Source organism: Anoplophora glabripennis, unplaced genomic scaffold, assembly GCF_000390285.2.
Source record: "Anoplophora glabripennis isolate ALB-LARVAE unplaced genomic scaffold, Agla_2.0 scaffold600, whole genome shotgun sequence".
Lineage (NCBI taxonomy): Eukaryota > Metazoa > Arthropoda > Insecta > Coleoptera > Cerambycidae > Anoplophora > Anoplophora glabripennis.
The window spans coordinates 93344-114874 of NW_019416830.1; the positions used below are offsets into that span (position 1 = coordinate 93344).

General features: G+C 33.1%; 1 protein-coding gene across 1 annotated transcript; it reads right to left on the reverse strand.

Annotated features, from left to right (window-relative positions):
• Positions 1 to 16543: 16543 nt before the first annotated feature.
• On the reverse strand, positions 16544 to 20016 carry LOC111691961 (probable inactive tRNA-specific adenosine deaminase-like protein 3). Its single transcript, XM_023455526.1, has 2 exons — positions 19845 to 20016; positions 16544 to 17750 (listed from the first exon to the last, which is right to left on the reverse strand). The coding sequence occupies exon 2, from the start codon at positions 17673 to 17675 to the stop codon at positions 16590 to 16592; it is 1086 nt and encodes a 361-aa protein (XP_023311294.1). The 5' UTR covers positions 17676 to 17750; positions 19845 to 20016; the 3' UTR covers positions 16544 to 16589.
• Between the last annotated feature and the right edge of the window lie 1515 nt (positions 20017 to 21531).

Genomic DNA, 21531 nt, shown 5'->3' on the forward strand with positions numbered 1-21531 from the left:
GTTAAACACTGATTTGAAAATAATGGAAAACGGTACTTATTCAAATGCTGATATCATAACTGAAAACAGCAATGATGTTGTAAAAAAGTGAAAAACTAATAATACGATGATAATGAAAATATAATAAACACGTTTTATAAATATAAGTTTAATAATTATTTGTATCTATATCTTTTCCTATATTCTATGCATACAATAAATAAATTACATATTAAATAAAAATTTCAAGATTTTATTTAAACATCATTACCGATTATTAAAACTAATATCTATTAACAGTGGATTATGTTCCTATATCCTACCATCGATATTACTATTTACATTAATATACAGTATAACAAATGTGAGAAATTTTAAGTAGTAGTAATAGACAGAAAAGGGCTTTATAATAATCTTGATAATTAAATTCCTCTCATTTTGCTTTATCGATAAAAAAAAATCATCAAAATCGGAGCCATAGAAGCCGAGATATTGAACGCCGAAGCGCCCGCACTTTTTTTTGAACGCGCGATTTCAATTTCTATAATTCATCCCCTCCCCTCGATTTTGCGGCACAAATGGTCGGTTTGACAATATTCATTGAATTTTCATAAAAAAAGCACACGTGCGATCATATTTATAAAAACGTTGTTACATTATACATAGTTTTGCAGCAAGCGCTTGTTAACTTTGACACTCTATATCTCGGAACTTATAGGACCGATTTGAACGTTCTTTTTTTCAAGTTAAGCGTCTTTCCGAGAACTGTTTTTTAGTACATCGGTATATTTTCCAACCCGCAAAACCGCTTCACGAAAGTATTTGTTTATAAAGTCAAAATTTTTCTAACTTTTAAATTCGCTCCAAAAATTATTCAAAAAAAGAAAATTGATATTCTAACGAATCTATATGATTGTTACGGGGTCTAAGTATGTGTAAAAAAATCAGCGCCAATAAAAATGCCTAACTTTAACCCCAGCACTCATGTAAAAAAATAACGACATTTCGCGCTGAAATTTAGTAACAAATTGTCTCATACCAATACTATCAGACCGATTTGGATCGGGTTTTGGAATTTTGTTTTATAATCGTTTAAAGTACTTACATCTACATTTATAGTAGAATTGGAAAATTTCTTGCCTGTCAGTTTGACGCTTCCAAATTACCTCGATTTTCATCACTTTCTTAGGTAGTTTTGACTATTTAGCAACAAAAATATGATATGCGCAGATATCAAAACAATTCTGTCTTGTAGCAAATTTCATAACAAACAATTTCACCAGTAATAGTTTTTTCTGTAAACTGCATATTTAAGAAGTTATGTTGGAAAATGTTAGAAAAAACACGTCATTTTTGAGTATTTTTGCAGTTTTTAATTTTTTCTGCAAATAGCACAACTTTTTTTCTTGGCGCAACCTTATATTTTCATTGTATATATTATTTTCGACCGATTTTTACTAATATCTAAGTTACGTCAAGCAAAAGCCATATCTCGAAGGTTTTGAGCTTAATTCTCTTGGACTATAAGGAAATCGATATGTAGGAAAAATAGTAAATTTTTTGCAAAGAAATATATTTTGGAATATAGGTAACAGTTTGCATCTAAAAGTGTGTAGTAGATTAATTTACTGGTAGACTTTTTCAGAATTTTCGAAAGTGATTTATTACAAAAATAGTTTTTATGAATGAACTTTTTTCCACATTATGTAGAGTAGAAGCGCTTGTCCAAATACGATCCAGTTCAAAAAAAAGTTAAATGAACTCTTCTCGCTTCAGTTATGTTACACATGCGTTGATATCATTAATAACTATTTCCTTTTTATGAAGTGGTAGATTTAAATTGTCAATAAACAAATCTTCATAATGTCAATATAATAATAACTTTAACCTTGGATGTGATAAGCTCGGTACATAGAAAATCCTTTATACATATATTTCAATTGCAGCAACCAGTGAAAAAAATCATCAAACTTAATATTGTGAAGTTAATATGAAGCCAATATGTTCATTTAAATTACTGGTTTAATAAATCCTTTGACATAAGTTTTTAATCTGAAATAGAAAAATCTATTATTTGTAAAAAGTAATGCTTTGCCAATTGTCCTTTTAATGTGTTTAAATTACAATAGCTAAAAATATATTTTATATTGTTTTATTGAGAAAACAAATCTTTAAATATAGTTCAAAACAAATTTTATGTTGAAAACAGAATAAATCGCCAGTAATTGTAAAACTATTCGTTTCGCAGAATAAATCTATCAGATTTTTTTGTCAAAAATACAATTTTAAATATAGTGTGGTCACCAAAAGTCCAAAAAATGACTGGCAAAAATATTTAGGACTTTTTAAGAGTAATAACATCCAACATATTCAAAATTTCTACGCAGCTGACGTTCTTGGATTTTCGATAAAAAATCTCATATAGTATATTTTTGTCGTCACAAACATTAAAACAGTGTCGGTTGAAAATCGAAAACCAAAAACTGTCCAAGGTAACAGCAATCTGCTTCAAAAACACCCAGCCACAGCAGACGACATCCAGAGAGCCTCTCGGTGTTGACAAAGCGGTCGCAGTTTCAAATTTTTTCGTGAAACGCCAGAAATATAACGAAATTCGAACTAGGACACGAGACCAAGCTGCCTTACAATCTACGATTTCAGTCCTCGACGATCCTAAGTTCGAGACGACCCTAAGTTCACCTAAATCCAAAGATGCCAGATGTCAGAAAGTAACCGAGGCAACTGTCCTGGCCTGGACACTACCAGTTATTCACTAACAGTATACTGTATACGTTTAACTGCATAATCAAATACTACAAATGAACTTTTTATAATCAATAACAAAATTGTTACAAATTGTTGCGAACTTGGATTCAGACCATTCATAAATCTAGCGTTCATACCAAGGATTAACTACGGACTTGAGGTCGATATAAAGGTGGACTATTTAGCCGAAAACAAAATACTCTTTAACCAAACCCAAAAAAAGAAAAAGAAAAGTGCCAAAGCACAAAAAATGTCAAAAATAAAAAACAAATGTTGAAAGCATCAGTACAAAGTACCATTGATAGAGTATACCTACCAAAAGGCAACAAAAAGAGCGTGTCCTACTCTTGAGAATATCAGCTTCAAATTCCAAGCTACGAGAGTGAGCTAGAGGAAGCCGCAATGAATAGAGGTCCACCAGCGCGAGACTCCAATCGGCGCCCAGTCCACGATGAGTCTGGTGCATTGTTGGAGGATTACGTGGTAATTTAATTCAGCCTAATGAGAGGAAGGCCAGTAAAGATGGAATACGATAATATGACTATAATAGTACCTAAGAAACGTTCTAGCGAAATTTGTAAAAATATTGGGAGTATTCCTTTAAAAAAAACATTGCCAAGCCTGAATTTCTTTCAGCGGAAGCCGAGTTATTTTTGCAAGTTAGGCAAATTAGGAAAATTTAAAATATTTGTACCCGCCAAGTTGTAAAAAATGCACACAATTAACAATGTAGGAAAATCTTTAAATCGATTTGATTCGTCATAACTCGTCAAGTAAAAAGCTAAAAACTACGAAATTTTCCTCTACAAATATCTTCTGTATAAGCCAGGATAATCAAAAATTAATTTTTTATACAGTGAGATTAAATTGTAAGAGGCCCATGTGGATATATAGACCGGTAATACGATTAAAATACATTCTCTGTATAATCTACAAAATTACAGATAATTGAAAGGAGAAATATTAAACATAAGAAAAATCATTGTCGCTAATCAGTTTTGTTTTTCGGGAACAATTTTCGACATGTACGTACATAATGTAGCAATTATATTAAAATATTTGAAAATATTGGGCACGTGTAACAAATAGACGCTACAGAGAAAATTAACATATCTAAATAAGTTTTAAAAATATATATCTTACTATAAGTTCTCGTATTTTTACTTTTTTATAAGAGAATTTCTTAATAAAATCCTATCAAATGAAGTCAATGTTTTTCGATATCAAAAATCTAAGTATGTAAAAGACATCCTTACAGACAAGACATACCTTGACGGTACCAAAGAAAATTGATTTCATTCGAATTAGCTTAATAATTGTAATAATTACTATTTTAAGTCTTATAGCTACGTCTGTGACTTTATTTGTTCCTTTTTTCAGTTTATTAGTGCAGTATTATTTTAATTTGAAATAAAGTCTGAAGTTGTTTCCATGACAGTGATATTCCGCTGCTGAAACCATCTCGGAAAATTTTGAATTTATGGGTAGACGTTTTTTCGTTTCATTTTCGATTTACATGTATCTGCTAACTTGTTTAAAACTGAGATGTCTGCAATATTTAAATATATGGACGCCCTATTTCAATTTTGTAAGTTATAGCGTTGAGTGAAAAAAACTCAACGGTTAGTCACTTCCGTTTCAAATGAATTTCTATACATATTATTAGCAAATATAAAACTGATTAAATTTAAAAAACTAGGCCGTAAAATATTAGTTCTTATTTTACAATTTTTAAATCTCTTAACTCTTCAACGTTTACATTAAATATATTTGTATTTGTAATTGTGGCTTTTATATTTAATTATACAGGGATGGTCAGAAGAACGGAATAAAATTCATATCTTATGAATGAGTTAATTTTTTTTAAAACGCCGAATCACGTTAACTGATTTTGATTTTTTTCCCATCTTTCGGTTATATAATAATTAACTTTTCTTCAACCCCTAACCCCCAGCTACCCCTACTTTTTTTTCAAATGGAAACATAAGGCATGAGGGGGCTCGTTGAAAAGCTTATAGAAAACCGAATCCAGCCATACCAAATAAACAAGTTTTATTTTTTCAATAACAAGTTTTTTTTCATTTAGAAATTGAAACAACTAGATAATTTACAAAAATAAACTCAATGTCGCAAATGCTGAAAATGTCCTCCATTCACTATTTGGCATTCTCCAAGACGATAGTAAAAGCTGTCCACAGCATTCTGAATGACTTCAGCTGGTAAATTATGCATCTCCGCCCTAATCTTGTTCTTTAAATTCTCAATATTATCCGGTCTGTCCTGGTAGACTCTTTCTTTCAAATATCCCCAAAGAAAATAATCCAGGGGTGTTAAGTCGAGGGATCTTGGCGGCCATTCAACTGTACCCCGTCTACCAATCCAGCGATTTCATCTAAATATCTTCGAAAATCAATACCAAAATGTGGGGGAGCGCCATCTTGTTGGAACTAAATTCTTTCATTCGGTATATCTGGATCAATTTCATGAGGGAAAATCACAGCTAGAGCAGGTATCAGGTCAAATGTTAGGAAATCCAGGTAGCGTGCGGCAGTAAGATTTTCTTCAAAAAAGAATGGGCCCAAGATTCTGTTGTTGATGATACCTGCCCATACATTAACTTTTTGTGGATGCTGCATATGCGAACCATTATTGTCGTCACACCGTCTCATCATTTCCTCACAAAATTGTAATCGCCTATCATAATCGTCTTCCAAAAGCTCTTGGACAAGACATACCTTATAGGGGTGGTATTTCTCTTGTTTCAGATACATTCGAATTGCAGTTCGATCCAATTTCCACATCCAAGCAATATCAAGATTTCGATGCGCTGCCTTTCCGACAATGCCATTGCAATTCAGTAAATAAGTTGACTTTGACACAATAGTAACGTTTCGAACTCCAATTTACAACTAAAGCGAAAAATTAACCAGAAAGCCTGGCAAGTAAGTGGTGCCAAAAAAACGCAACATAAAAAATATATCTTTTTTGCGTTAGCAGTGATAGGTACAGTTTCAAATTCTTTATTTTATTCTGTGCAGATTCATGGAGGATAACACTGAAGATAATTAAATTTTATTTCACTTGTTAAGTAGGTGTTTTATACAACCCTAAAAACCTTGCTGTTGAAAAAATAAAACTTGTTTAATTGGTATGGCTGGATTCGGTTTTCTATAAGCTTTTTAACGAGCCCCGTTTCCATTTGAAAAAAAAATAGGGGTAGCTGGGGGTTAGGGGGTTGAAGAAAAATTAATTATTATAATAACCGAAAGATGGGAAAAAATCAAAATCAGTTAACGTGTTTCGGCGTTTTAAAAAAAATTAACTCATTAAAAAGATATGAATTTTATTCCGTACTTCGGGCCATCCCTGTATAGATGGCGTGCGGTTTCACAGTTAATAATTTCGTTTTAATGTATTTATTCATAAATCTATTATAGGTATGGAATTCATTAGTATACACGTGTGGCAAAAATAATCCGTGGTCAGTTTGTATGTATTATGGCTATTTTTAAAAATGTGACTAAATTTATACACAGGATTGCAGGAACGTCACGTCAGACTCCAGGCTGTAAATCGTAGCAAAAAGACTATGTGGTGTTATAGACCCCATGCACGCTCAAACTATTTGTGTCAACTTTTGTTGTACAATATTGCGTTGTACATTTTTAACTTTGTCTATACACGATACAAAAGCCTTTAACTAATGACATTATGCGAAATAACTATTCAACGGGCTATACCTAGGCTTGCCAGATCTCCGGGTTTGACCCGGAGTCTTCGGGTTTTGATGATCTTCGGGCTCCGGGTTAACATATTATTTCTCCGGGTTTTGTTTGTTGCGGGAAAATCGTGATTTTTTCGATATTTTCTGTTTTTTTTTAGACATCGATTTGTCCGACTGCAATTGCAGAACCTTTTTTAGGCGTCAATTATACAAACGGGTCATATCTCCGGGTTTGTCATGAAATAGATCTGGTAACCCTAGCTATACCTATGATCTGATTGGTATTGACTTATACCCCCAATATCTAGTAAATAGCTAAGATTATTCATCAGGAGTCACTAGTACCAGTTTCGTAACGATTTAGTTTATTTTGATGGCTGTCTATAGACATGCTTTTGAGTAAGTATACAGGGTAGGAAAGTACCGATGGCCTATCTGAAGTTACGTGAGAGCGATAAAGTAAGCCATAGAAATCCATGTGATAGACAAGAATGGGTATAGTGAAGGCGTCTAATAGTCACCGCCCATTTTGCCCTTCCACAAATACTTATTTGTGGAAGGGCGAAATGGGCGAAGACTATGAGACGCCTTCATTATAGCCATCCTTCTTTATCGCATGGAATTCTATGGCTTACTTTATCGCTCTCACGTAACTTCAGATAGACCATCGGTACATTCCTACCCTGTAGGTGCTACTACTTACTACCACTTAATACCCACTGCTTCTTTGATATGTTCCACTAATTCATAATTTGCACTTTTTAAATTTCTATTCTTTTAAATATTACTTTTAACCCCCATCATTTTGGTAATTCGCAATACATTTGTATTCCCACCAAAATTCGTTATTACCCGTCGTAAGTAGTTTAATTAACTTTTTGTTAAAAATCACTGAAATGCCTTTCACTAAACAAGTCGAGTAATTTCTCTATGTGACTGTTAAAGTACGTCCAGGCCTGCAACAGAACATCGTAATGCAACTCTTTCCGAAGTCAGTTGAACATGTATAAAAACGCCTAGCAATAAAATTTAATGAGTCATGGGCGTCCCGAAAATAGTGTTCTGCTAAAGGTAATAATTTGTATTCGTGTAGAACATTTCTATTATAATTATGTTCATTTGGCCAACAAAATATTTTAATTATTTATGTCCTCAAACAATTTTAATATATTGATGGTAAATTTTGATTATGACATATCAAAAAACATTTACATTTTCATTCAAATATATTACTGCTCAGCAAAATCCAACGGGAAGATCTGAACACATCCTTGTCAGGAAAAGATGACGTAAGGTTGTTAGTTTAGGATAGAAAAGTTTTTAAATAAAAATAATCAACAATAAAATAATTCCGAATTGCTGTACTGTACTGTTAGGTAATTTGTCAACAACTCAAATTTATGGCCGGTCGCCCAGTGCGGCTGTTTGCGCGCCGTTTGCTCGCACGCGCATTCTTCAACTGCTACCTCCACGTTTAGTTCGACCAGACCTGTATATGGGTATGGCTAAATAAATATGAGAACAAGTTTTTCAAATATTTCAATGCCGAGTTGCTGCGTAGCGAACGAACCTGTTACAAATTACCTAGCTCTTTTATTTTCAATTGAGATCGGAAAAACTATACAGTGCAGCAACGTAAAAGCGTAACTTCGCAACATCACCCCGTTCCATCGATCGTTGGTTCTGTAATGCTGCATAAAAGAACTGTTGCCCTCCTATGTCATGCCTATATTTTGCTTGTCTAGAAGTGTCACGTACCATCACAGAACTCTCTATGGAACGACATCAAGTTCGTGGTAGTGATACGAGTCGATGTTGTGTATTATTCCTTTCTACGGAACACTGTGGGGAACAGCAAACTGTTGCGCGACGGAGTTGCGTTGCGATGTTCTGTTACATGTCTGGACGCACTTTAATACAACGCCTTCGAATGTTCACGTTCACATCCATGTTGCAATTCATTGCAAAACAGTGTATATTTTACAAACAGTTTTAAACATATCTTAAATTATCTAAACTGTTATGTAACAACTCAAAGACATACACGAGCAACGTGTTTGCAGAACGCTATCTGTTGCACAATACCGATTGAAGGTATACCGGATGTTAGATAGTACTCAATGTAGAAAAGAGTGTCAGAGGACTCTATTTAGAACTGATTGAATGAAAAATAATCTTATAAAAATTTTCGATTTTTTAACTTCCTTATAGGTTTCTGCATATTGTCATTATTTGACAGCGGCAACTTATTCTGAGTAAAATTTGTGATCCTGGTGCTCTTGTTGTTCTTGCTTTTTTAACATAATTTGAATATAACTAGAACCATCACCTTGTGTTTTTATAATGAACGGACGTATCTATTTTGCAAATAAGAATGAAAATATATTTTTTTATGAATTGGCCAAATTTAATAATCTGCTGTTTAATAAAAATAGTCGAGTTTATAGATTAAAAATAACAGAAGCCTGTAACAAAGAAAAAAAATCTAAAATTGGGAATATCCCAAAAAACGGCTACACTTTGTATGAGACTATTTTTGGTTTAACCTGCCTAACACCCATACAACGCTTGCGTTCTAATAATGGGAAAGAAATTTGTAACTGTGGAGAATGATTTCAAGTGAATGTTGACTTAGTTAATGTCTTGTAAACTTCGGCTAGTGACATGAATGACATGATTAGTAGCCCTCAAATTCTTTACAATGAAAAAGGTTGCACAAGAGTTAATGGTTTGTTACAAAAAATAAATAAATTACAAAATATAAAATTTCCACAAGCAAACAATTTCGAAAAAATCTGTTTATTTTTTATTAATTAATTGTGATAAAAACGATGCATTTTGTTATTTTTTTTTTAGTGTGCGCTAATTAACATACACAGGGTGATTTCACTTTAAATTTAATTTTTTAAATTATATTTTATTTTTATTTAATTTACCTCAAATTTATCTCAATTAAATTTAACTTCGCCTTTTGCTCTATACTTTTATTTATATTATTATTATATCAATATACCTACTTGTATGAATTGTAAAGCAATAAAGTTGTTTATTATTAAATACAGAAACTGCAGGAATAGATTAATTGGCAAAAAATAAGTAGAGTTTGCTCCATAATTTTTTTTTTCCTGGAGGTCGTGGCGGTCAAGTTTCCAAAACAAATTATATTTTGGGCCATATCTTCATATTACGCCAAACGATTTGAATGAAATTTATTACAGCGTATTATTAATTAAACCTTTTATTGAATGTAATATTAACCTCGTGACATTAACCAGTGGCGTGCTAATTCGTTGCCGCTTCGTTTCCCCAAGAAAAAAATACACCAATGGCAGTTTTTTGTACAGGGTCGGAAAGTCCCCATGGTTCCTCGGCCGTTACGTGAGAGCGATAAAGAAAGTCATAGAAATCCGTGTGATAGAGAAAGATGGCTATAATGAAAGCGTCTAATAGTCACCGCCCATTTCGCCCTTCCACAAATAAGATCCACTTCTTAATTGTAAAAGGACGAAATGGGCGGGAACTATTAGACGCCTTCATTATAGCCATCTTTCTCTATCGCACGGATTTCTGACTTACTTTATCGCTCTCACGTAACGGCTGATGAACCATGGGGACTTTCCAACCCTGTAGAAATTATGTTAAATTCAGGTACTGTTATGTTAAATGAATGAAGACATTCTTGGTATGGTTTGGGAGATAATTAACTTATTTGGCGACCATAATGTGCAAATTTAGTCCACCCACCTACTCATATTTGTTTAAAATCCATCAGCAAAAATTGAGTCTTTTGTCTGCATTATCAGTTAGTAAACTTTAGTATTATAACTAGCGTTGTTTATTTATTTCTGAAGCTGCAGTCCTTGTTGGGCTTATGAACACGCGACGAATTGTGGCAAAGAATAGAGGAAAATTGTAATCTCAAGGAAAATCATGTCATTATTCCTCTATAAATAAATTAGATGTCAAAAGCGTATTGATATTGACGCAGAAGGTCGTTTTGGACAATTGTTGTAGGACTCGTTATTTAATTATTACTTACTCGACCTATTTGTTAATGTTATTTTATTATTTAGTTTTGAAATTTTTTCCACAAATAAAATTATTTCTACAAAAAACCGCCAGTGGCGTATTATTTCCTTGGGAAAAGTTGGCGGACGCTTTAGTAGTACGTCACTGGTTAAAACCAGAAGGTTTTCATTAACTAAATGGATTAATTTATAAGGAAAATTCAATGAAACGTAAAAACAAGCCCCATTATTTCCTAAACGGCTGCTACTATTCGCAAGCATCAAGAAACATTTTTCATTCGTTTAACGTAACAGTACCAGATTGTAGCATTATTTCTACAAAAAAATGCCAGTGGGGTATTTTTTTTCTTAGGAAAATGGGGCGGCATCTCCAGTAGCACGCAACGAAGTTAATATTACATTCAATTCAAATTAAGTGAATACGCTATAGTAATTTAATTCAATTCCGTCAGCACATTATGCAGATATGGCAGAAAATATACATTTTATTGTAAACTTTAATACCCTATATCTTGAATACCGTGTCCCACAGGAAAAAAGTTTATAGAACAAACTACTTATTTTTGGGTAATGAATCTAGTACTCCAGTTTCTGTATTTAAAGTGAAATCACCCTGTATATGAAGTACTTTAAGTTGTCAAAACTATTTACTACAAAACATACATATAGAGTTATTCATTATTGATTTTTTGTCTTTTATATGTCTATTGTTTATATCGGCCTTTAATTAGGTTATATACTTTTACTATCGATAATCAAAACGCCGTTAAAAAATACTTCGAAATGTTGTTTATTCATTTTAAGTCATTTTTTATACCACACTTTTAAATGGTAAATAATAAACGGCAATATTTCAAATATTAATCGAATATCCTTAGTTTCTGTGACAACTTTTCTTTTTAATGAGAATAATGTAGGAAACTACTTCGACTACGCATACCTTATTTCATACTTTTATATTACCAAAATGATAATACAGAAATGCTTACCTCTATATTTTGAACTTTTTCAAAGAAAGCCAAAAAACCAATAAGTTTAATAGTTTATATAAAGTTTCTACACCCTACTTTATATCGTAGACGCAACTGATGAGCCAAATTGTTAAATTACCACATCTCCATATGAGCGTCTGAGATTTTAGGCAAAATTCCTTGAATTCGAAAATAAAAATAAAATCCTATCTTCCTTGGAACTACAAGTAAACTGTATATTTCTATTTGTTTTCATGGCAATGATAAAGCACTTTCCAACCAGAATAAGCGAACACTTACTTTTTGAACAGAGGTAGGCTAGAATAAATTGGAAACCAGTACATTTATATAATGTTTATTCGACAAACAAACAGCATTACAAATATCTGATACGAGTATTTTTACGGAACAGTGCAAACAATGTTATGTGGAGTGTGGAGTACTGTGGTCGATAGGCATCTTCGTCGACATATATATCACACTTGGGGCGGTCATTAGTGACGTTCCAACTATGCTAAAATCGAAAATATCCCGACAGTGACGTAGACGGATGTAAAGGATGTTATATCATTTTGGCAACAAAAATTGGAAGATGGACTATTTTCGGGACCGGTTGAAGGTCGGGAATCTGTTTACTCCGCCTGAGGTAGAGGAATCTTAAAAAGTTGAACGTGCCTTTGTTAAAAGAAGCACAAATTTGTATTGCTAATGGTTAAATTGAAATTGGGTAGATTCTTTTAAATGTACTAAGTTGGCATTCCAACAGCTCTATTAAGAATCTCTTTTATAAGCAAGGTTGGATGTTTCTTTAGCATAGCTGTCTTTTCTTATTGTGAAAGATTCTTTTCTAATGCAGCAATCGAGCAGTGATGAAGACGCATTCACTTTTACATATTCAAAGTGTTGTTTTATTCCCTAATTTCAGGAAATTGTATCAATTTTAGTCCCCCTGGGTTTAAATTTGATTGTAATAATTTAAAAAAACAGCAAATAAAAATTTACTAATGTAATTAAAATCGTCAGCAGGACAACAGTAAAGGAAATCAAGATATCCAGGGTATAATATAGAGACAATAATGCGTCGAGATCGACTATATACTTTTTAAGGGCCTCTGAATCGAGGGAGGTAATTGATAGAGGACGTTATTATCCTATAATACCCATAAGGATTTCAACGTTTAATGCCCTACTTGCCCTGTTATTTAATTTGAAATAATTAATAAATGTAATATTGAATCAGTTCTATAGTTTCTACGTTTCAAATTTATATCCTCTAGGATGCGTGTGCCGTTAGATTTTCAAGACAGGTTTTTTATCTGTTTTCATATTTTCTGAAACGCGATTACCGGGAATTTATAAATGTACGAGGTCTATCTAGAAAATAATCAAACTTTTTTAATTACGCTGTAATGGGGTTTGAGTATAAGGTGTTTAAGTGTTAGTGACGAATTTGAAATGTGCAATAATGCAACGTAAAATTTGGGAAAATTTTCACGGAAACGTTTCAACTTTTGAAACAAGCTTACGGAGATGATGCTCGTACACAATGTTGCGAATGGTTTACACAATATTAAAGTGACTCAGTCAATTGAAGATGATCCTCGATCAGAGGACCTTTGACTTCAACTGATGATTCCCAAGTTCAGAAAGTCAAAGATCTGGTGCATGCAAATTGTTGATTGGCTGTCAAAGAAATTACAGAAGAGGTTAGCATCTTAATTCTCACCCTCCTTACTCGCCAGTGCTGAAAGGGTGGTGTTTTCAGAGTATTGGTCACATTAAAGCAAATTCGTCACAGACTTTGAAAGCCATTTAAAAAAAAGTTATTCAAAACTGCTTCGCGAAATAGAAACACCGCTTTGAAAAGTGTGAATAGAGGATGAGAAACAAGGACCAATAATATATAAAATTAATAATAAAGTATAAAAAAATAAAGTTCGATTATTTTCTGAACAGACCTCGTATGTTTCTGTAAAATTATTTTTTAAATAAAAATTAATTCACATTTAACGTCACGTTATAATTCATCCACGTATTTTTCTAAGAAATATTCATTACACATAGGTATGGTTTTCAAATTGGAACATGGCATATTGAGTTTTCAAAATTAGTATACACATCTAGTACTATTAGTACTCGTTATTTTTTAATGGTGTCACCAATGTAGATGAATTGGTAATTGTTAATTGAAAACAATGTATTAGGTATTTAATGTTTTTGGGACCGTCCTGTATTTTTGCGACTTATTTCCCTCTAAATAAGCAAGAAATGCTTCCAAGTATCGAAAGGCAATAAAGGCGCTTAAATTCAGGTCGTGTACACACACTGTTCAGACATTTGCTCTGGTTACAGAATATACTATACCAGAGTAGACATTCGATCCCGTTTTTTTGGTAAGGATTTTGACATCAGTTGTCCTTAGCTTTAGGCGATTCATGGCTGTTGGCTTGTAAGGCAAATCGGTCTTGTGTCCCCAGTCGATTTTTTAAGCCCTTGGCTCGAAAATGGAGTGAAATTTTAGGGGAGGGGTCCCGCTAGAGTCGCTAATGATGGCTCTTCTCACAGCGTCGGGCTCTTTGCAAGTCGTTTGCTGCGACTTCAGGTGTGGGATGTTACAGTTACAAAATAGAAATTTACAATTTAACAATTACAAGTGAGTTATAATATTTTCATCGTTCTGGCTACAACAATGAAATTAAACATTTGTTTAGCTTCCGTTTATAATTTTTTTCAAATATTTTATTATCTCGATATTTTGTTGTATGGATGTTCATCAGATGGTCAATGCAGCATAAAAATTTTGAATTGTGACAAATGGAAATTACAATGAAAGCTATTGTACCACTCTTCGCTAGGAGTGAAAATGACCCGAAAAATGATCAAGAACTTTGTTTACGTAAACTTATTATGCTGAAAGTTAAAGAGTAAATTTGTAAAAAATGTACTATGAACTTGTGAAAATTCACTGGTCTTGAATCTATATTCTTTATGAAACGTTTAATCATTTTCGCGTTTGTTCAAATTTACTGGTGAATATGTAGCTTTTGTGAAACAAGGCACACTGGTGAATTATAAGTTTATAGACGTCGACGTTACTTACATTGCGTTTTGAAAAATGAAGAGAAAAATAAAACACCTAACTATGTCTAGACGTGTTTTATTATGTAAGGATTAGTTCCAATAAGATAAAATTATGTATAAACAAAATTAAGCTTTTTCATTTGGTTTTACCGAACGGGAAACCACTGACCAAGATTTGTACATTAAAATATTTACTTCCATAATCAATTATTCAGGAAAATTATGATGGAAGATGACGCAAGCGCGCATCGTATATTTGACGTAAATAATCGTTTTAATACTCAAATATTGCTCAATATTACTCGAGTTTCTACACTAAATTACTTTTAAGGTTTCTTCATTGGTTTTACTCCAAGCCAGCTACGTGTTATGTTACTTGGCATTTACTAACTCAGATGTTACACATCATTGTCATTAAAACGAAAAGTATCCCATTTTTTACAACATTCAATATTTGTCTATTTTACCACGTTGTTCTTTAATACTTGTGATACGCCTAAAATTTAACATTAATATTTTAAATTATAGTGTAAGATTGATATACGTCATTTTGTTTTTATAACAATTATACCAAATATCTAGTAGGTAATGGAAATTTATTGATTGAAGAATAAACAAATATAGTACCTATATAAGTTTTAAGATTAAATGTAACGTAAAATCTAATATATGTATGTACAAGGTGTCTTATAAGTCACCAACTCTTAGAAATGAATTCAGAAATTTATGTGAGTCATATATTCTTTTTAAGAGAAACAAGTTTAATATGTATATGATATAATGATACTTAATACATGCATAAAAAGCTTTATTGGTCATTTCCTATTTCCAACGTGCAATAAACCGATAAGTTCATTTTTTTAAAGTTAGTAAGTAAATACATATACACTGCTGGTCATTTTTGAATAACAATGGTAAGACAAGAGGGCTACTTTTACAGTTGTTAACCGAAAAAGTAAACACTTGTAACTATGCATATTCACGACAGGATTCTTGTGAGCCTCGGAAAGATTCCCGCAAAGTAATGTTTAACTCTTTAGCCTTTTTTTGCGAGTGACGTCGTATGTTGTAGGATATGTAATACGAGTGAATGAAGATATTTAAGCTACCATATGTCAAAAGAGATAGAAATAGTAACTACAAGTTACACTACTATTCAGTCGCGAAAAAAGCCTTTTGTGTTTATGATTGAAAGCTTGCATTAGCTATTTGTTTTTCTCTTTATAGCCGGCTTTGAAATTAAGGGGCGGGCGGGATATTTTACATCCAAATAGCAGATGCAACCCTCACCAAAATATTGCATACATTGATGCAATGACTGAATATCTCCCAGACTTCTTTCAATTTTTGCCGGCAATCTTGTACCGATTGCCTACATTAATATCTTATGGCAATGCGTTATTTAAAATGGGACACCGTGTACAATCTGATCATATTCGTAATTGACGGGCGGAAATTGATAAATGGTCGTGTATAGACTCCCTGGACTTTAGGAAGGCCGATTTATGCACTTTTTCGTTGTTGTTGCCCACGGTGAGGTTTTCTCCATTCTCCCATTGATTTATAAGCTACATATTTACTGGTTCCCCTTAGTAGCTGATGAAGGGGAACAATTATTATTGATAAATGGAAATAGGTAAATTTTCTAGGAACGGAGACGAAAACGAAAAAAGTTTATAAATCGGAAGAATCGAGTGTAAGTGATACGTGCAATTGGCAGATCTGTGGAAATAAAAAAGATAAAATCGATTTGCCCGTTTTTGCACCAAATTTTTCATTTTGCGAATCAAAGCAGTGTAAAGTATATGTCTAATGTTGCAAATACAACTTAATTCAAAAACGCTCGGAAAAATATTACCAACGATTTACAATTTAAATGAATATCAAGGGTAAAAAATTCTGACCAAATATACCAATTCGTATTTTCATATTGCAATATGAAAATAACAAATTCTGCTAACAATGATGCTATCTGTATAAGCTTTACTCCATGTAATGCACTACACCCTACATCTTAAAATTAATCACATTCTAATCTTATCACAACTGTAAACACTGTTTTTCTAACAAGCCGCCAAACACCTCATAATGATGATTTAAGTCTTTCACTGTATGAATTTTACAAGAAGTTGTTAAAGCGCCATTAGATGTCCTAGCACCGAAAAAAACCCTTTTCGCTCTACTATGAATTAGTCCCATCGCGCACATTGCACAAGGTTCGTGAGTCAGAAACACGTAGTAACCCGTACACAGGTATGGTCCATCTGAAGGCTCCAATAAGTCCGACTTCCCTTTGAACCAAGAAGCACCAAAACGTAAAGTATTATATTTTTTCTTAAGAAAATTTAACAGTTCTTCCTTGAATCCATTCGTGTTTAATTCACCGTCTTTATTAGTAATTTCGTCAATATTCCAGGCACCCCCATTTTGAGTTTTGGCTACATTATCGACTGCAACCATAGCGGCGTGACGGCATGGGCCTTCGTTGGTTTGACGGTAGCTTGCTGCTACCACCGATTTTATTTTAGTATCTACTACAATCGCCCCTACTTGAGGTTCGTCAAAATAGTGTTCCCTGGCGTACAATGCAACGTCTATCGCCAGACGCATGTACCCCTCAAACTCCTGAAGTTCTTTAGATGAAAATAGTGTATTAGTGCTCAGTTTCTCCAAATATTTGTTGCTGTGAAAGTTACAGGGCCAAACTTTGTGGACTTTGTCATACTGCCTACGAATTTTTGGTGGTATTTTCGCCACCATGGAAGTTTTGATTGTGTTCTCCAATTTTGAGATATCGAAGTTTTTACTCTGTAAGAGAGAGAATATTTGATTTTTTTCTATATTACATACAGGAAAAAGAAGAATATCTTTTCCTTTTATCCTTTTCAAGTGCATGAGTTCAGGAATAGGCGTTATGGAATTCAGTTCGATAATCACCTTTGATATGTCTTTTTGGTTTGATATGGTGCCAACATATACTTCAGTCAATGGAGTATCCTCCACTAGATCATCTGCCAAGACAGGATACAGAATTGCCTTTTCTTCATCTTTATGATCAAATTTCATCTTTTCCTCATCTTTATGATCAAATTTCATCTTTTTGGGATTCTCCCGAGGATTTTCCATCTTCTAAAATAGTATTTATTTGTGCTTGCTAACAATTTTCATCATCTTTTTCTTTGTTCTTCCTTCGTGATGCACCTGTTAGAATTTTATATTACAAAAATTAGGCTTAAATAAGATTACTTACTTAAAACAATACATAACTCTTTTTATAGCGATTTGATCGATCGGTACTTGAACGAAAAATTTTTTTTAAAGTAAAGAATCGAGAATATCAAGTGTTTTTAAAGGCTAACTATAGATTTGATTTGACAGTATGCTATACATGGAATGTAGAGAGAGAGAGAGGTAAGGGGCCAAGATGAAACTAGTCTCGCGTCACGTGACTAGGGAAATTTGCAGTTAGCATGCGTGATTTGTTATATCCATTACATGGTGTTAAGTGTTATTACGTATTTTACATACCTATAGATTTGAATTTTTTTTTAAATTGTGTAACTACCCAAAAGAGCTAATTTTATAATACCTAGTTTCTTTTAAAATCAATGCCGCGCGATTTGTATCCTATATATATGATATAGGTCACGTGATTTAGGGCAAATCACTGCCGTTTTGTGCAGTTCACATTGGAACAGCTACAATGTACAGAAAGTCGCTTTTGGCTCCATCCATAGTACCTATACTGTCAAATCTATGCTAACTTATCGCCAAATACATACTGTCTCAACTGTAAATCTTATTTATTAATTATAAAATTGTGTCATCATTATCATAATCGTAAATAGTTTGTAATTAATTAGTGGTACCCAAAGTATACGATAATAACTGAGGGAGGTTGTGGTGGCGCGCATCTTTTTGTATTAAATTAAAATAAAGGGACTGAGTTTATACCTACAATGTCTGCGGGTATTGCGCAAATATTTCGTTTCATGGTGCAGGAGGTCTTGTTTAAAGGACCAATGAGTAAATGGCAATAAAAACATAATTCTGGATCACTTTGCTACATTAAAAAAGTTAAGTAAACCTTAAAGTTGTACCGTCACGTACCTATTCCAAACTTTTTTCTTTTTTGGTCTTACTAAAAAAAACTGGTACCTAAGGACTAAATGTTTTAGGAAATCTTCTTGCAAGTTAAAAGCTATACTTTAATAAGATTATGTAAGTCTGTAAAAGAAATTTTATAGTATCTACCATATACCTCTACATATTCATTTAAACTTTGAAAAAAGAAGGATAGGTTATTTTCCATAAAAGTTTCTTCTGCTTACGGCTTACACTATTTACAACTTCAAAATTATATCCATATAAAAAGCAATGCCTAAGTATATCAGTTATTCCGATGTTCTATGATTTTATATTAGCTTCTGTCGACGGTAAGCATATTAAATGTATGAAGCATCATTAAATATACTTAATCCCAATTAAAATGTCAATTGAAGAATACGATAACGTTTATCTCAAAATATATAAAAATTTATGAACGTTTCTTTAGGTGACTTTAGAACATTATATAGGTATAATCTTTGTGGTTAGGTAAAACATCCCGTAACAAGTCTAATTAACACTTTTATGAAATTATTAAATATTGCTTAGCAATTTTAATCACTGATTTTAATTATTTCTTGATATGATAATATTAAACGGAGGCAAAAAATGCACATTTAATAACACATTTTTTAGTGTTTATGTCTAATATTCCGTGAATAGTTTTTAGTACCTATACCTATTCTTCATATAAATAAATTTTTCCATTTAGGTAAAATCTTCCCCAAATTTTTAATTAAAAGTGATCATAAAGATAATAATAATTACGTATTTTGACGGCAAAATTTATTAAAATTATGTGTTCATGAAACACAAGCAGCAATTTTTAATGCTCACAGCGAAGTTATTTTTACAACTTATTATTTTGTCCTTTAACGAATACAAATCAGTTAACCCCAATTTAAGAAGTCAATTGTTTAAGAAGCCTTCGAAATAGAAAATATTATTCACAATTATAATTAAAACCTTTTTAATTCGTTGTTGAACGAAGAACATGCCTCGTAAGCAGACATAAAAGTCGTCTATAGCTACACCTAACCTAAAACTATACAAATAGGATATTTTTACACAATATCCCAACATATATGTAAATCTATTATTTTAAATTTGTCTGTTTCCATTAAATTATCACTTTTCAAGGTTGTACACTATCGATTATTTTCATAATAAACAAAATTGATTGCTTACCTGAATAAACAAACGACAAGCGAGAGCAGAACACACTAGTCAATCTTACACAACCTAACACATTTTAGACGATCCGCTTTGAATCATTAGGGGCCACGACAACGCAAAAATTTTGACTTATTAGACGAAATCGTAAAAAATTAATACTACAGTGACGTACAACACTTCTAAACTGCAACGTGATTTACATTACAGTACAGGTGATGATAACGCAGGGAAGTGTAAGATTAATAGCAACAGAGACATCTATCAGTCTGTTTATAATTCTTTTTGTATGCAGTATAAAAAACAAAAAATATATTATTTAAATCCAGTTACCTAAAATTCATGGATTATGACCAACTTAGAATGTGTTTAGAATGTTTTAAAATACATAAAATCTACATGCTAATAAGTAAATGGAGAAAGGAGCTCATTATTCGCTGTCTTTTCAAAGTCCAATAAAGTAAAGAAACAGATTCGACTTTACTTTTACGGCTTTTGCACACGGGCGGTATTTTGCCGATCGGCATTTATACCTATCGGCAAAATAACTGACAAAATTTTAAATACACATAGTTAAATACATCTTTACGATATGTGATCTTTACACACAAAGTCGTAGTGTAAACCACAAAATATATAATATATACATATAATGTGTAAACCCTCTTACACACGAGCGTTGTTTTACCGATCGGCAGCCGGCCATCAAACTTTCCGGCAATGACTTTGTGTGTAACGATGTATTTAACTAATGTGTAAATTAAAAATTTTGTCGGATATTTTGCCAATCGGTTTAAATGGCGATCGGTAAAATACCATCCGTATGTAAGAGCCGTTATATTGGTTAAAAAATTGAAATCTAAGTACACTGAATTTTAATTTGAAGTCACTTATTTTATACAGCAGCAACCATATATTTTATTTGTTAAAATTAGAAACGCATTATTGTAAAATCGGTTTTAGATTTGAAAATAAAATGATCGTTCCAGTCAGTCTTTCTATAGGTACTGCTACTGTGTTCTGTATTCTATAGCTGTATTCTGTGCATAAATTCAACTTATTTGCACAACAGTGCACCATTACTACTACATTTGCAAAAGATAATATAACAGCGCCATATAATGGACTTGCTTCGTTCCTAGTTCCTAGAGCAATCCAAAACAGTCAGAGTCAGAAGTATGCGCATTCATAAGGTTCAAAATTCACGGTTTTGAATCAAATGCGATTGCGTCCTTCGAGCATATACTACTGGACCCGTCCGCGCCATTATTCCATGGCTAGAAATTGGCCTCTATGATTTGGGATCGAGGGGGATTATCCCTCTTTATCCTGCCTAATCTCATGTAGGCCTGGACAGCCTTCGTAGGTGGGCCCCATCCGTCGTCTACCCCGACCGCAAATGCGGCCGGTGTAGGCGCTGGGGACTTCAACGCGAAGTCCCCCATATGGCACAGCGGGACGACGACCACAAGAGGTCGCGTCCTGCTGAATTACAAAGACAGACACGACGACTTGACGATACTCGGACCGACAGAACCAACACATTACGGACCCGTAGGACGCCCCGACGTTATCGACATTGCCCTCTTAAAATCTATACCGTTAAATGCCCAAATATCTACCCAATACGAAGGGTCTTACGCCCACAATCCAATATTTCTGGATCTGGGGCGAAGACAGAGATATGAAGGCACCTTCACGA

What these genes read in the sequence shown, in the direction of transcription:
- LOC111691961 (XM_023455526.1), bottom strand. Translation starts at nt 17,675, where the DNA reads ATGGAAAATCCTCGGGAGAATCCCAAAAAGATGAAATTTGATCATAAA.